Raw genomic sequence first — 17619 nt, 5'->3', positions numbered from 1 at the left:
GCTAGGAAGAGAAGACATCTTTGGTGGCATAATCGGGAGATACAGCCTGCACGACACTACCTCCGACAACGGATTCAGGCTGGTCGAATTCGCTGCGGGGCGAGACGTTCTGGTAGCTAGTTCACACATCGCAATATCCACAAGGGGACATGGAAATCTCCTGATCAATCAACCGTCAACCAGATTGACCACATTGCGATCGCCGCACGATACTTCTCCAGTATACTGGGTATCTGAACATTTCGAGAGGTCAACATTGACTCAGACCACTACCTCGTTGTAGTCAAGGTACGGCTACGGATATTCCGATCCAAGCCAAAACAAGGAGTCCTATGCTGCCTGCATTAAGCATTGAAAACCAGTGGCAACATTGCCTTGCAGCCATCAGAGATGCCACCTCTGAAGTGCTAGGTTTCACACGGCCACCACAGCGAAACCCCTGGTTTGACGACGAATACAAAACAAGAGGCATACAAAACGGCGCTGCACAAAAGGACTAGAGCTGCTCGCGAGCTCTACGAGCAGAAGAGGAGAGAGGAACACCGGCTTCTTAGACGGCAAAAAAGAGCATGAGAAGCGCTCGATCGAAGAGATAGAGGGATGTGACAACAGGAATGAGGTTTGTAAATTTACCAAAAGGTAAAAAAACCTCCCAAGGGTACCAGCCACGAACCGAAGCCTATAAAGACGATCAGGGAAACATCGTTGTAGCACCGCAGTAAATGCTGAGAACATAGATCACTTCTCCAAATTATATGACGACGATGACGAACCGAATTCAGCAGTAAGGGAGATAGAACCACTCAACCTCGACCACGCAGATCAACAATTCCGCCTTTACGATCTTAGCGAAGTGAAGATAGCTATATCTAAACTTAAGTCAAACAAAGCTGCTAGAGCTTACGGCATCGCTGCCGAACTATCAGCAGCAGGCGATGAGTTGGTCGGAAGAAAGCATGCCCGATGAGTGGAATCTCAGCATAGTGTGCCCGATATATAAGAAAGGAGACCCTCTAAACTGCGCCACTTACAGAGGCATCAGGCTCCTTAACATTGCATATAAGATCCTCTCTGCCGTATTATGTCAACGTCTGAAGCCATTCGTCAACAACCTGATTGGTCCTTATCAGTGTGGCTTCACACCAGGAAAGTCCACTATCGACCAAATATTCACACTACGGCAGATCTTGGAAAAAACCCAGGAGATCGATACCCAACATCTCTTTATCGATTTTAAAGCCGCGTATCACAGCATCTATAGGGAAGAACTCTACCGAGCAATGTCTAGTTTTGGCATCCCTGTCAAACTTATCCGTTTGTGCAGAATGAGAGAATGGAGAACGCACGCTGCTCTATCAAGGTCGGAAAAGATCTTACCGATGCATTTGATGTCAAAAAAGGTTTTAGAAAAGGCGACTGTCATGCGACTTCTTCAACATCGTTCTGGAAAGAATTCCAAAGGTCCATCCAATTATTTGGATACGCAGATGATATTGACATAATTGGAAGATCAAAGCGTGATGTCAGTGGAGCGTTTTTGAGCATTGCGACGGAAGCGAAGAAGATGGGTTAAGTGGTCAATGAGGCAGGACTAAGTACATGCTGTCATCAAAAAGGTAAATTGAACAACGACGTCTTGGACAAAACGTCACTATGGACAGTTATAACATTGAGGTAGTTAAGGACTTTGTCTACCTAGGCACCGCTATGAACACAGACAACGACACCAGCGCTGAAATCAAGTGAAGAATAACTCTTGCAAGTCGCTGCTTCTTTTGACTACGAAGGCAATTGAGAAGTAAAGTCCTCTCTCGAGCATCTAAAATCACCATCTATAGGACACTCATCATCCCGGTTCTCATTTATGGTGCTGAGGCCTGGACCCTGTCAAAGAAAAATGAGAGCGTCTTAGGATGCTTCGAGAGAAAAATTCTTCGGTTTATTTTGGTCCCGTACGCATAGATGGAGAATGGAAGAGAAGATATAACGACGAACTGTATGGGCTGTACAGCGACACTGACCTAGTTAGCAGAATTAAAGTCCAACGGCTTAGATTGCTAGGCCATGTAGAACGGATGGACACCAACGCTCCAGCTCGGAAGGTCATCGAATCCAATCCCGAGAGACGGCGCAGTAGAGAAAAACCGCGACTCAGGTGGCGCACCCAGGTGGGAGAGGACCTCAACCAACTTGGCGTGCGAAACCGGAGACAGCTAGCTAGGGACCGGCTGTGGTGTGCCGAAAACCATTTCTTATCAATTTTTATTTTGTTTATGTGGTTTGTTAAAAAAGTTTTCGGATAAATTTTTCTTAAAAAAACTTAACTAAATATTAACAACAATGGTTGGATTTTAGAATATATATAGCATTTCTTGAAAATTTGCAATTTCGCATTTCTTACATAAATAAATAAAGATTATAGATTTTTCTAAGAACAATATCTTACTTTAACAACAAAATTTTGCACATAACTAAATCATTAAGAGGCAATACCTTTATTTATTCATGTGAAATCGAAAATCGAACATCAATTTTTACCATTTTTGTGTAGTATTTGTTGTTTATTTAAATTTTTATGGAAAAAACTGACTGTTTTATTTTTGACAAAAATTCACTGAATTTCAAAAACTAAATTTTTATGAGATGAAATCAATTAATTCTTCAAACGAATCCAATAACTTTAATTTTTTGAAAATATATTTGAACCGAAATTAAATTTTTACTAACTTTTAGCAATTTTTTTTTTGTAAAAAAAACTGTCAACCTTTTCTCAAAAATTTAAACTCGCATACATACTCGTAAAATATGTCTCAGTCTTTTTATGTATAAAAAAAATATCAATTTTAAATCCGTTTGGTTTGTTGTCACAATGTATAACATTGAATTTAATTCAAGTCTCTTGCGCTATTGGTACGTTATTTTTTGAGTTAACCAAAATTTTCACTTTTTTTAAATTGCTATGTTTAAAAACGACAGACACGCACACACGCACTAACATCTCTCTGAAAATCTTTTATTAAGATTCTAGAGACCTTGAAGCGTTGAGAAACGTCAAAATTATCAATTTGACAATTTACAATAACTTCCTGACAAATTTGTTTGATCTAAAATATCTCAAATTCCGTAAAAATTATCATGAATTGTATTCGTTATGAAAAATTGTATCAGATTTTACAAGTATTTGGTCAAAGTTTCCGATTAATAGAGCTGCATATTGATTGAACAATGACCAAGAATGAATTTAAATTTCAAATATATTCTATGATAATGTAATAATTAAATAAAGTTTGTCCGGACAATCAATTGGAAGTCCTGCACACATTTAAATAGGGTTCATGTCCAAAAGAACTCTTCGGTAATTTAATTGATTCCCAAAGTTTTCCTGTATCCAAACTTTTTTCATCTTTAAATTTGTATCGTTATGTGTTCAGGATAAATCGCCATTAAACTCTTAATTGAGATAGAAAATTAAGAAAATCAATATGAGGCTATGCCCCACTCTCTCTCTTATTTATAAAGTTTTCGATTTATCAACGATTGAGGCGATCATAAGGTAGATTTTCGAGGACATCTTCTTTTGCTACACATAAAAACAAAATATATTATAAGTGTCTATGTCATTATTTTAATTAAAAATTGAAAATTCCTGTCCGTAATCAATTTGAAAAACCATCGATTTGATGTTTTCTATTGTCATTTTACCACTTATATGAGCAATAAAGTAGAAAGTATTATTTTTACATAGAACAAAAACTAAACGAGTTTCATCAGAAAAATGATAACGCAAATTAATTTATTCGACTTAAACTACATAACTCTCGGTTATTTGTCTCTCTGATTTCGGTATTGAAAACTTTCGCAATTTATAAAACACCCACCCATACCCACACTGCACCGCCTATAGCTTCTCACTGTACATGAGTAAAGAGGGGTTTGGGGGCGGTGGAAAGTATTATAATGCTGAATATCCATAGAAAACTTCAAATTTTATTGAGAACAAACAGTAGTTCAATAAATTCCAATCTATTCCACCATATCAAATCCATAAAGCCTCCATACACTCGTCGTCGTATCTATGTTGTTGCTTATATACCCAACCCAAATACTTGGAATGAACTAGGCTGTGCGCAGCGATTTTATGAAATGAAACGCAAATTAATTTCGACACAAATTGTCGAGCTCCACAAATTCCATAATTATTATCTTCTTATGACGCTAAAGTAGGCTATCCATACGCGCGTACTTCTATATTCGTTTATGATTGATATACTCAACTCATATAGTCGCAAATTGTATATACCTACCTAATTAAAGCCCTGGATATAGTCATAGGAAAGGCTTTCTTTTGAACACCATTTCGGGTTAGGCTTGATATATGTATATATAAGCTTGCCATGACGATGATATGATGATAGGTGCGAGTGCGCGATATTGATAAAGATACACCTAGAGGGAGAGACTTTGAGTCCATCGATTGGGCTTATAAGAGGGTCGTGGATTGAATTCCAATATGGAATACTTGAAAATGAAAATCAAACGGTTTTAAAGACGCGGAAGACTTACCATGTTGGGTAATGGTTGTATATGGTGTCCATATGGACGCACGAACATTGAAGGTGCCGACTAGCCGATGATGGGTGGTGGTTCCGTTCCGCCCTAGGGCTGCCACCGCACCACCATATTGCATGCACACCGATCGTCAGGCACCTGTGTCTCGATTACGTATAGAAATGTGGGGAGCTACTCGTACTTTTGGCCAATGTTGATGATGATGATGGAAAGAATGGTGTCACGTAGTGTAACATATTTTTATAGCAGCCTCATAGAATGAATACTAATTAAAAACTAAAGAAGAAGAGCTTCGATTACGGATGAACACTAAACGCTACAAATTTCTTCTCCCCCACTTTGATGCACACCGATATTTGTCTACCTTTGGCTACCTTACACTCTTTGGTGACGTTCCCTTGTCTCTTTCAAACACCTCGCACCCACCAACGACATTTGTATTTTGGCAGGTTGATTTCGAATTGACCATTTGATACCAAAGCAAACTCTACTGATTGTGATTGTGACTTTTTCGTCTAAATAAATAGCTTGACCGATAGCCAATCAATCACAAAGCAAATTGTCCACTCGTTCCGGTAGAGACTCGTTCAGTGCTCAGAACTTTTAGTTTTTTTTTAAATTTTAAATTTTATATTAAATAAAAATCTCACATTTTAAAAATGTATTCGAAATTATCAATTGTGCTTTTCGCTGTTGTGTGTGCCACCGCTGTTGCCCTACCACATCAGGATAATAGTGATAAGGATATTATCAATGCCTTGAATAAAATCGATAATGAACCATCGCTGCCATTGTTCGGAGGATTACGTATCGAACGGGTAGAAAATGGTCGTGCATTTGGTGAATCAAATTCTGGTGAAACATTCGAGGATCGTGCCGAACGTTATTTGGAATCGCACGAATTGAATTTGGCCTTCCCCGGTGAAGATGATGAGAGCGAAGATGAATTCGCCGGACGTTCAGCTGATGGTAAGGGTGAGGGATAATTCATTTCTCTTCTCTGATTAATTTGTTGCATTGTTTAAAGTGAGGAGCTTTGTGAGGAAGCACGATAAGAATCAAAAATATCATTCTAAAAATTGTTTGTTAGTTGTAATGTTTCCTAGAAGTTTGATATTACAACAAAGTAACTGACGCTTTTTAAAATAGAAAAATATCAATTAGTAATTTTAAAATGTAAAGTTAAATTTATTTTTTAATTATTTATAACATATTCCTTTGTAGTTATGAGTATTCAAAAGTTCCTTAGGTACATATAGTTGCTCATTATTTCTCAGCCGAACTTGTTTGGTAAAAATCTTGGAGAAATAAATATTGCAGTAAATTTGCTGAGAGTTTTGGACATCAAGAACTTTTATTACCACTACTGTTAAAAAGAAAGAAGAGGTGTTATTAGGAAGAAGTAATTTTTAAAATAATAAGTGTTTTAATAGTCGTACTGTTTAAAGTTGTAGTTTAAATGATTTTAGTTATCTTTTTAGTAATTCAAGTGCTTTTCGAAGTAAATTAACTGTATTAGTGATTATAGAAGAAATTAAGAGCAATAGAAACAGAATTAAATCCCATTTTTGGTGAAAGGAGTAGTTCTTTTAGAAAATTTGAATTTATTATTTAGATATGCTCAAAGACTTTAGTAGTCTTGAGATTTTAAATCTGCTATTATTTCCTTGTTTCAAGTTCTTTGAAACAAAATAGTTAAAATGTATGCACAATATTGTTTAAGCAATTAAATGAAGTATCATTTCATATCAAAACATGTTTCTTATAATATTCTTTACTATCAGTAAGTATTTTTTTGCATCTTTAAAGTCAATTTAGTTAAAAAAGGGCAAGTTAATATAAATCCCATGCCTTTTTTAAAGATGCAAATTAATGTGATACTTAACTTTAGAGCAATTTTTGTATTTTCGGCATCAATGGGAAAATATTATGCATCAACATTTTTAGAATCACATCCAAAAATACAATTTCTAGAATTTGTTTTAAACACATAAAACGGTACAGTAGACCTTACACTTAGTATGCATGTTTAACTTTTTCTCAATCAAAGTCATCTAAAATCCATCTCACCTTAAAACTGTGGCATTGTCAAGAAAAAAGTAAGCAATAGAAATAATTTTAGAAAATAAGTTTAAATCTAACAAAACAATTGATCTATTTATTTTATAGTTCAGCCCTTATGAAAGAAAATATGCATCTAAAGCCTAAACCACCTTAAGATTTCTATAACAGATTTATTTGTATTTCTTACATTTTCTTAACTCTTCAAATATCAATAAATATTTGTGCTTATTTAAATATGTCTTTTTTCAAAAATGTTAAGTAATTTTTCATATTTATTAAAAAGTGGATTTTCAACTTATTTACACAAATATTAAGTACGAATTAAGCGCAATAATTTTTACGAATGGTTATAACCAACATTTTTTTAAAGTTCTACCAAGATCAAGAGAAAAAGATGTTTTTTTAGGTAGTGTTGTTAAAAATACAAATTTGTGTTCAAATGTAGTTGAAATCCGATTAAAAGTAAAAACAAGTTCGAAAGCTCCATGAGTTGTTACTTCATACGTGTATGTTTTCAACTAAGCTTCTGGGTTTGTTTTTCAATTTTAAACAGTTGTAGCTTATTCTTTAATAATATGTAAATTCGGTGAAAACCAAACTGATCCAAAAATTCAGAAGATTAAAAATTAATAATAAACTTAGTAGAAGAAAAAAAAACAATTAAAGACCACAAAGTTTCTACTTTAACTTTTTGTAAATTTGCTAAGCCCAAATGATTTCTGAGTTCATATTATTTCTAGAAAAACTAAAGGTTTAAAAATATTTTTTTTAAGACATTAAATAAATTTATTAATCACAAGAAAAAAAACTACTCAAACTTTTAGAAAATTACTAAATCTGATTGATTTTTGAGTTTGCTTAACTTATTTTTAAATCAAACTGTTAATGCTTGGAGTATTGTTTCAATGCAACATTTAAAAAAAAAGGAATTACTATGTTACTGTTGAGACAAGTTTAGCAATTTTCAAAATGGCTTTCAAATCGCTTCATATTTAGAAAATTTTTCTTAATGGCAAAAGGCTAACATCTTATCAAAATGTTCTTTTATTATTTTTCAAAAATTAATTGCTTTTAATTGTTACCAATACAAAATATTTTTTCTTATAAAATCGACCATAATGCAGGGCTTACTTTTGAATATTATTATCTATCATACAGAAACTAAAATACCGACGAGTATGATTAACGGAAATTTTATTAATTTTAGAGAACAAACATTATTCTATATGCTTCGTTTATTAGAAAATGAAATCAAATTAAAAGCATATTATATAATTCCATATTAAATTTTGTGTTCCAATTATTAATTTAATTTATTGCTATTTAAACAACAAAACAAAATTGAAATGTTTCTCAAGGACTCAAAATAAACAGCAACTCAAAAAAACTAAACTTCAATTAGCTCACAACAAAACGAACAACCCATTTGCACAGGTTGCACGTCTTCGAGCATCTGCAAGATATCACGTTCTCGTGATGATGCTTTAAATAAGAAAACCATAATAATTCCAATTTCAAAAAAAAAGAACTTTCTTTTCTCGCAATCCATAAAATAATATGAGTATGAGTACGACTAAATGAACATCTGATGAAAATGACATAAAATAAAATAAAATAAAAACAAAAATATTGTAATCTTGGGTAAAAGTCCATCTGTCATAAAAAAAATACAAAAACCAGAAAATCCGACTTCTTTTAAAGATATGGGAACATTAGAAAGCTTTACATATCTTTTTTCTTTTACTCCATTCAACAATGGTGATGGTCGCGGTTGGATGTTAATAAGAGAGGTGGTATTGTATAGAAAACAGAGTATCTATCTTTCATTGAGTTAAATGGAGGATATTAAATTATGAAAAAAGTAATCAATAAGTTAAAAAGAAAAATAATAATAATAAACAAATAACTGCTTTTTTTAAGTTGTTTCACCATCACCATACAAAGAAATACACCGAGTTCTTTCCACTTCCCCATCTTATACCTTTTGTGCGCAATATTAACAGCGATATGATTAAATTTATTCCACATCTCCATATTCACCAGGTAAAGATACTTCGTAGTATCTGAAAAAAGTATCTAGAATAATATTAAAATAATGTATTGAGTACTCACACTCATATGCGGCGTTATTTGCGTCTGCTTTTTCCGGAAATTCATTTTGCATTCTTATTCTTCATCTAGAGCTTCTTCGGTATATAATGTATACCCTATCTATAGGTAGTCTATGTTTTCAATGAGGTCTTCAATCCCTTTTTAAAAAGGAAGCAAGAAGAAATAAACGGTTGTCTACTTCCGCATTTTATTCGAAGCTACACTTATTCATCATCTTCGATTAGGTACTCAATACTCGTAGTAACATTCTTTGGATTCTTTTGTTAACATTTGTATTTCTTTTTCTTTGAATGACAACAAAACAACAAAGTGTGACTGCCCCACCTTGTGTCTATTATGGTTGGTCTTGTCAAATTGGGGCAGTGGGAGAAATAATGAAAACAAACAACAACTCTCTTTGGCTTTGAACATTTTTCAGACCGCATAAAGTATCTTTTAGATACTTCTGCATGCACTTACAATCTTGGTTCAATGAAGACCTCGAAAGAAAAAAGAAGTTTCATTTATAATGAGAGTTTTGTGTTGTGTGTTGGTTGCATGCCACATTGTCTTACCAACAAACCAAGATACAAGTTCGTAGACCTTAAAAACCAGTCATTGGAAAACAAACGAAGAGAGAAAGCAATTTGTTTGGCGGTCACGTTCAAAATACGCGAGGAGAGAGAAAGAGAATATATCATGGCTTGAAATGAATGTAGCTTTCCATGCCAACCCCACATCCCTCCTCCATAACCCCCCTCCCACCACCAGTTTATTTTATTCAAGATTTATGGACTTTTTTGTTAGTTGCTGTAAAGTAGAGATATTCATAAACAACATACAAGAAAAATGTGTTGAGTGAGGTTGGATTGGCTTAAATTTCAAAACAACTTTCGAATTTAATTTGCAAAGTGAAATTTTTTTCTTGTTGTTATAGTTTTCTTTTTTTTTAGTAGATTGACCATTATCACAGTCTTTAGTCCCACCCTTTAAAGAGAAATTCTTTTTCTCACATTGTGTGGGTTTTGAAAAAAAAGAAAAATACTTTCTTCAGTTTCCACGATTGACGGGCGGTAGAATTTTCTTGCGTATAAAATGGTTATGTATCGTTGTGAATAAAAACAGACTCTTTCTAGCAGATGTCTGAGAAAGTTGTTTCAATATTTTACTTCTACAGAATATTGAATACGGTCTAGAACATAAAACATAATAAATTATGATTAAAAACGTTTGATTCTTCGTTGAATCCTTGAATTATTTTTCTTCTTTCACAAATGTTTTTAAATTTTTTTTTTCGAGTAGATTTTCTATTAGAATTTACACTGAACTATATTGTAACCTTGAAAAATTTAAATGAAATAAAAATACTGTGTTTTTTCCATGTGATTTCTTCTTTAAAAAAATAAAACTTTAAGCAAATTTCATCAGTTTTCTGGAACTCCTCGTTCACTCCTCCGCTTAACTTAAATTGTTGGCACATTCAGGGCTTTCTTATGAATTTATATGAAGAATCACGAAGAATCACTGTGATAAAAACGAAATGAAATAATTTATTAAAACTACAACGTTTTCTTTAAAAATGTTAATATTTCCATGGAATTTCAAATTAAATAGAAACACTTTCAGAAATTACAAAAAATAGAGAAATATCTCTGGATTTTTTTAATATTTTAAAAAATAATTCACTTTACCTTGACAGATGACCGATTTCTTGTTGATTTTATTTAATTTAATACCACTCGTAAAAACGTCTGTTTAAAATTTAAATTTGAAAAGACACTGAATTTCATTATCCACTGGAATTTCAAATTAAAAGAATACACTTTAAGAAACAAATAACAATTGTAAAGATCCAAACAGAAATGATAAAATAATGTTTTTCACAATATTCACATTTGACATTTTAATGGCGATTAATTTTAACGTTTCAAAATGTTTTCTCTTTCCAAATTGACAAATAAAAATGTTTGAATAAATGGTTAAAAAAAAGTAAAAATTTAAAATGAGTCTCCTCAGAGTCTTGAATTGGTTTGTTATAAATAATATATTTTATATTTATATCTTAACAATATTTTTTCCAATAATAATGAAAAATTATATCATTCTAATGGCAGCCACGGCTACGGTTGCAACAACATATCCTTTCCATTAAATTTTCCATCAGCAATTCATCTATTTGAAGCTTCACGAATTAAATTTTTCCTTGATTTTAATGTTGCCCAAAGATCTAAGACCAAAGGTCTCAAATAACAAGATATCCTGAGAAGAACACGATCAGTAAACTTTTCTTACGAACTTGAGACTTCTTTGTTTTCATAGTAAGTTTCTTGAATTGAAATGTCGAAGAGTTAATTATTCCCTTTTGAAGGCATCAAAAGTTAATATTTATCAACTGTCAACTGTCATGACAGCTTAAGAAGTAATAGCTTCCCAAGTAGCGAACTATTCGAACTAAAAACTTCTATTAGAAACCCTATTTTTTTGAAATTATTTTGACAAACATTTGATGTCTTTCACTTTACTCCCGACTTATCAGCTCTTAAAGTTTATGGTGACAGTTGCCTTGACAGCTTAATTGACAGTTTTACTTTCAGTTTTATATTTTGGATTTGAATTCTTGCAAGTAAAGAAACATTATTTAATTAATTTTTAGTTCCTTGAAAAAGCAAAAAAAGATTACTTACTTTTAGAATACTTCAATAGTCCATAAGGCAACATTCCTCTGGACTTATTTGTATAGGAATGACGTACACAGCTGACGTAGAAGATTTGTATAGAGTAAAACCTGCTTAAATCCATTTATCAAATGAAAGTTTTTCATTTGAGAGAATATTTCAACGTGTTTCCTATAAAACAATTCTTCTCGGGAAAGCAAGCTCAATTGAAAAGAAAACATCTTTTATTGAAGTTTTATTGTTTCTTGTTGTTCGGTGACTTTTGTATTACTAGCCTGTCTTAACCTGGTTTTAATGTAATACAAATTATTTAAAGAACTTGTTTTAGTTTCTGTTTGTTTTTTTCTTTAAAGGCTTTTAAGTATGTATACTACATCTATTAATAAACGAAGAAAGAAGAAATGTCATGCTTCAATTTTCCTTTTCATACATTTTTTTGTTAATTTGATTCGCCTTTAACTAAAATGTAATTTTTTTTCACTTTGGTATCCAATTCAAGAAGATAGTCAACAGCTGAAAATTGAATAGTTTTTTTTTATAAAAGAAAAGGAAAAGCTGAAAGAACTTTTATCTAATTCTATTAATATAAAAATTCTTATCTGAATATTCAAGTTCAAGAGAAAGTAAGTTCAACTAAAATCTTTTAAGAGATATGACGTTAGCTTTTTAAAATTTTGTCTTGAAAATTAAAAAAATATCAGAATATTTCAAAATTAATTAAAGAGATAAATGTAAATATTTTTACAACTTTAAACATTTGTTTGAAAATACAAATTTTAATAAACACAATTAATTAAAAAAGTGGATAAAGTCAGGTTAAATGTATTCGCCAATCAACAAATAAAAGAAATATTAGCTTCTATAACAACATCCTGTATTTTGACACTTGATCAAATCTTAGCAAGGGTTTGTAGTGCAAAATTTATTATCTTAAGGGCATAGGTGCATAAAATTGCATAAAAAGTTGAATTCCTCCTACAAATCACTTACTAAGCTTTATCGACATATTTGACATTCTATTTATTTAACTTCAATTTTAATTGTCTTATCCATTGAAAAACAAAAGTATTAAGGATTACTTGAATTGTTAAAAATGTCTTTACATAATTTCTATAAATCATCATAAGTCTCTTACAAGTTATTATTTCCATAATTTAAATTTAGTAACTTCCGTGGTTTTTTAAACAAATTATCCAGAAAGGTGTGTCTTAAAATTACAAAATAATAACTCGAAGAAGTCATTTAACAGATATTGAACGCACGTCTTTTGATTGCATCTATAAAAAGTATTGCTCAATTGATCTGAGTTTAATGAAAATTAAATGAAGTTTTCTCACAAAATTTGTAACTTTCGAAATCAATAGCAAGAAAAAAAACTTTTTTAATTTCATCGATTGTAATTGAAAAAAAGTCGAACACAAGAAAAGTTTTTAGCTGCAAGTAAAGTGAAGTAGGAAATATATTGATTGTATTTCGTCTCTTTTCAAAAGAACACACGTCTGATTAAAATTGAAAGAAAAGTATGGGAGTTCCTAATAGATACTTTTTTATTCTTTATCGTTTCATTTTCATTTGTTCGGAAAAGATGAGAAAAAGAATCTGGATATGATGAAAAATTCGAAGAACTGCCTCCATTTGTTGTGTTTTCTTTCAATTATATCATATCAATCATTATTGTCTATTTCCCTTGGAAATAAATTGATATCAACTTGTTTTAAAGAAAAAAACATCCGAAATACAGTTTTCAAATTTCCTCTTATTTGTTGGATGGATTTCAAAGATGTTGCAATGTACAAATTACAAGAACACTATTCACTTGTATACTTCTAGGAAGAAATCAATCTTTGCTGCTATCATCCTAAAATTATGCCATCTATATTGAATGTGTTTTCTTTTTTTTCTTCTCAAAACAGAGGGACGTACCAGGAAAGTGAGGAAAGTTTTGTTGCCACTTCTTTTGGCTTTGAAGCTCAAAAAAGCTGTTGTCTTCAAAGTTCTCTTCATGATCGTTAAATTCATTTCCCTCAAGGCTTTGGCTATCAGTTTCTTGGCTCTCATCTTCGCCGGTAAGTTTTAAATCGCACTAAGCTTTTTATAAAACCATTGAAAATTTATTATTTTTTATTTTAAACTTAGGTGCCACCTTCTTCAAGGATCTTTTGGCTAAGAAGAAGGATCATGTTACCACCGCTTACATCACCGGAAGTCCATTAAACGCTGAAATCGTACACTCTGACTGGAGCCGCAATGGACAAGCTACTGCTCAAGATCTAGCTTACAACCACTATGGACTTACCCAGCCCTACTAAATAATTAATTTAACCCCTTCTCCTTTGTAAATTAATATTTAAGACCCTAGGATGTATCTAGTTAGACCAAATTATAAACAAAATGGACTTTTGAGCAAAACGAAACGGCCGGCCAATGGAACAAGGACAATGATGCGTACATATAAATCGATAGAACACAAAAACAAGTAAAAGAGAGAGAGCTCTATATAAGACGGATGATGTAAATACAATTCCGAAACAAACTTAATTTATTTTATTTCATAGTTAAAATATTTAAAAAACAAAAATTGTTATTTATTTAATTATGAAAGATAAAAAAAAGAAAATAATTCCACATAATCGTAAACATTTTAAAATTAATTAATTTATATCAACATCATGCAAATTATATCATTAAATATTTATCATTCATTATACTCAGGATCAAATATGTTTATGTGGAAGTTAAAAAAAAAAAACAAAGCAATTGAATAAAAAAGAATTCAAATATTTAATACACTTTATTTTTATTGTTTCTACTATTTTGTTGGAGGCGCCTGAATAGGATATACCAACGCATCTGTGCAGCACTTCGCTAGTAAAATCGGTTGTGTTTTAAATTGTATATGACAGTTTTTTTATTTTAACATTTTAAGAGAGAATTTTAAAGCTTTTAAGGCTGTTCTTAGCCAATATGTTGCCATTTTGTAATTTAAAAAAAAAAATGTAACATTATTCAATTGTTTAAATCTTTGACGAAATGGAATCATTAACAACTTGTTGTTAATAACTTAGTATTTCACTTGTAAAAAATCTTATACAAATTTAGCAATTGAAAAACAAACAAACTTAAATCTGGTGAACGGATCGATTAATTTGAAGTGTCAGAAAGTCAAATGGATTATTAATAGTTATGGAACCCAATTAGTGATTTTAATTCTAGTAGTTAAGAATTTTTTGATTATACATTTTACGGATAGATAGTTAACATCAACCGGGCCAAAGCTGCAAGACTAGCCTCTCATTGGGACTCCTACAAAGAATCCCTAAGAATCTACAAGAAGGCAATAAGAAAATCCCAGCGATCTTCTTGGCGATCCTTCTGTGGCATGATAGAAGAAACTTCTGAAGCCTCTAGGTTACGGAAAATTCTTTCAACTAATCCAGCTATGCCAAGTTGCTTGAAAAATGCAGACGGCTCCTGGACTAATTCAAGTAATGAATCACTGAACCTACTATTGGACACTCACTTTCCTGGTAGTTCTCTTAACGAAACTTGCAACAGCTTTGCACGTTCAAGTTCAAATACAACATATCCACAAGGTCTGATCACAAAGGATAAGTTACAATGGGCTCTCAACAGCTTCAAACCATTTAAAGCTGCAGGCTGCAGGACCAGATGGAATAATACCAGCAGAATTACAAAAGGCTTCTGATATAATTGCACCAATCCTTGAGGCAATTTTTACCAGCTGTCTTTACCTGGTCCATGTTCCCTCGGCATGGAGAGAAGTTAAAGTTGTTTTTATACCTAAAGCATGTAAATGCTCCCAAGTCAATCCTAAAGATCTACGACCTATAAGTCTATCATCATTCCTTCTTAAGACCCTGGAAAGATTGATTGATATCCATTTAAGGGCACGTATCGATACAAGACTTCTGTCTTCGTCTCAACATGCCTACTGTAAAGGTAAATCGGTATAAACAGCGTTACACACTTTAGTACGCACCATCGAATATTCCCTCCATCATAAAGAGTTCACTATGGTTGCTTTCCTTGACATCGAAGGTGCCTTTAACAACGTGGACACATCTGCAATCACTTCTGCACTGACATCTCTAAATGTAGAGAGTTCGCTTCGGGAGTTAATTCATTTAATGCTTACTAGCAGAATAATTATTTCAAAACTGGGCAACTCTTCTAGCAGACGATTCGTTAGTAGAGGGACACCGCAAGGTGGTGTTCTATCCCCTCTCCTCTGGAACCTAGTGGTGAATGAAATCCTAACTAGTCTGGATGCGGAGGGTTTCAGAGTGATAGCCTATGCGGACGACGTTGCTATAGCAGTTTCAGGAAAGCATCTTAATATCCTAAAAGAACTCTTACAAAATGCCTTGGACAGACTAATACTCTGGGCTGATCGGTGTGGACTGGGTGTTAACCCTCTCAAAACCGATCTGATCTTATTTTCGAGGAGATACAAAAAATTCCATTTGTCAACCCTCCTTACATTAAGGAATCCAATTAAAATTCTCAGACGAGGCCAAATACCTAGGTCTTGTCTTAGACAAAAAACTAAATTGGAAACGCAACGTACAGGAAAGAGTCAAAAAAGCTACTGTACTCTTGCAAAAAAGCTATTGGTAATAAATGGGGTTTACAACCCAGAATTACGCATTGGCTATACACATCGGTAATCAGACCGATTTTAACGTACGGTGTAGCAGTATGGTGGACTGCTTTAGAGAAAGGTATAAACAGGGATAAGTTGAATAAAGTTCAACGTTCAGCCTGCCTATGTATAAGCGGATCGCTTCGCACGACCCCGTCTGCGGCACTGGACACCTTGCTCTATCTTACACCTCTTGACATATTTAGTAAACAAATAGCTGCAAGCTCTGCTATTCGCCTCAATGCTTCGTAGCAGTGGACTAACAACAACATTGGCCACTCCGTAATTCTAAGGTACTTAGAATCAATTCCAAAGCACACACTACAATTCGACAGAAATTTCCAGATTTCTATGCCTCCCAGATCTTTTTGGGAGGATAGGACATTCTTGGAGGATGAAGCAATCCATTTTTACACAGATGGGTCAAAAAAAGAAGAATGTGTCTACTCTGAACGACTGAAATTAAGTCTCTCATTCCGCCTTCCCCATCATTGTAGCGTGTTCCAGGGGGTACTTTTGGCGATAAAGAAAGTATTGTCCTAGCTTAAAGAAAATGTGACAAATCTCTGGACTCTGTCTCTACAAACTCTATAACAGTCCATAACTGTCGATCATCTCTAATGGAGATGGCGCAACAGTTTAATATTCACCTTTGCTGGGTGCCGGGCCATAGAGACATTCCAGGTAACTGTAAGGCAGATGAACTCGCCAGGAACGGTACAGTACAGCCCATCCTACCACGTTTGGCAAGTATTGGCATACCAATCGCTACTTGTAAACTGTTGCTAATGCAAAACGGTGCGAGTAGGGCAGGCACCAGGTGGAACAACATCTCCACGTGTCAAGCCACAAAAAAAATCTGGCCAACACTGGATATAAAACGTTCAAGGTGCTTGCTCTCTCTAAGCAGATCGCATATAAGCTCGATAATAGGTGTCAGAACCAGACACTGTCTAATAGGAAAGCACGCCACGAGACTAGGCGTATTCTCAAATGACTTTTGCAGAAGCTGTATGGACGAGGAAGAGGAAGAAACGGTTCTTCATCTTCTCTGCACATGCCCTGCTCTAGCTCGAAAACGCAAGAATTACCTAGGAGAATTCTTCTTTAACGATCTAAACGATCTAAATCATATCAGTATAATTAGTCTCTCACGTTTCGTAAGGGACTCTAGCTGGTTCCATTGAGCTTAGGAGGAAGCCTCAAGATTCATGTGGTATCACAATGGGCCATTAAACTGGTCTAAGTGTGTCCGTCTCCATCTTGGACAGCCACTATAACCTAACCTAACCCAAACTAACCTAGTTAACATCAATAGTGTTTTTTAAGATATAGTATACCTTCATCTGTTTTTAAGCCAAAAATCAATTTCAAGCAGTTTATGTTTCTATTAAGAAAAAATTCTAAGTTTTATTTTTTTTTAAATTACACCAGATATCAAAAAAAGTTATTCTTTGTATGATTATAATTTTGGAGATTGTTTTCTGTTCGTAAAATGTTTGCATTGCGTTCTGATATAAAACAATACGACATTTTCATTTTTACCAATTAAAATAA

General features: G+C 33.3%; 1 protein-coding gene across 2 annotated transcripts; it reads left to right on the top strand.

Annotated features, from left to right (window-relative positions):
* Positions 1-5113: 5113 nt before the first annotated feature.
* Positions 5114-14184, top strand: LOC129940736 (uncharacterized). Of its 2 annotated transcripts, none has more exons than XM_056049178.1 (3): positions 5114-5544; positions 13313-13465; positions 13536-14184. In XM_056049178.1, exons 1-3 carry the CDS (start codon positions 5229-5231, stop codon positions 13706-13708), a joined length of 642 nt encoding a protein of 213 aa, XP_055905153.1. In that variant the 5' UTR covers positions 5114-5228; the 3' UTR covers positions 13709-14184. The 2 variants fall into 2 exon arrangements, with proteins under 2 accessions (XP_055905153.1, XP_055905154.1); XM_056049179.1 differs by having other exon boundaries at positions 5115-5538.
* The last annotated feature ends 3435 nt before the right edge of the window (positions 14185-17619 follow it).

The sequence above is a fragment of the Eupeodes corollae genome, chromosome 1 (genome assembly GCF_945859685.1).
Source record: "Eupeodes corollae chromosome 1, idEupCoro1.1, whole genome shotgun sequence".
Taxonomy (NCBI): Eukaryota; Metazoa; Arthropoda; class Insecta; order Diptera; family Syrphidae; genus Eupeodes; species Eupeodes corollae.
The sequence above is the reverse complement of the archived record's forward strand: the minus strand, read 5'-3'. Positions and strand labels throughout refer to the sequence as shown.

Coding starts and splice junctions, on each gene's coding strand:
- LOC129940736 (XM_056049178.1), top strand. CDS start 5,229: ATGTATTCGAAATTATCAATTGTGCTTTTCGCTGTTGTGTGTGCCACC. Junction 5,545..13,312: donor ACGTTCAGCTGATGGTAAGG/GTGAGGGATAAT, acceptor TTCTCAAAACAG/AGGGACGTACCAGGAAAGTG. Junction 13,466..13,535: donor CTTGGCTCTCATCTTCGCCG/GTAAGTTTTAAA, acceptor TTTTAAACTTAG/GTGCCACCTTCTTCAAGGAT.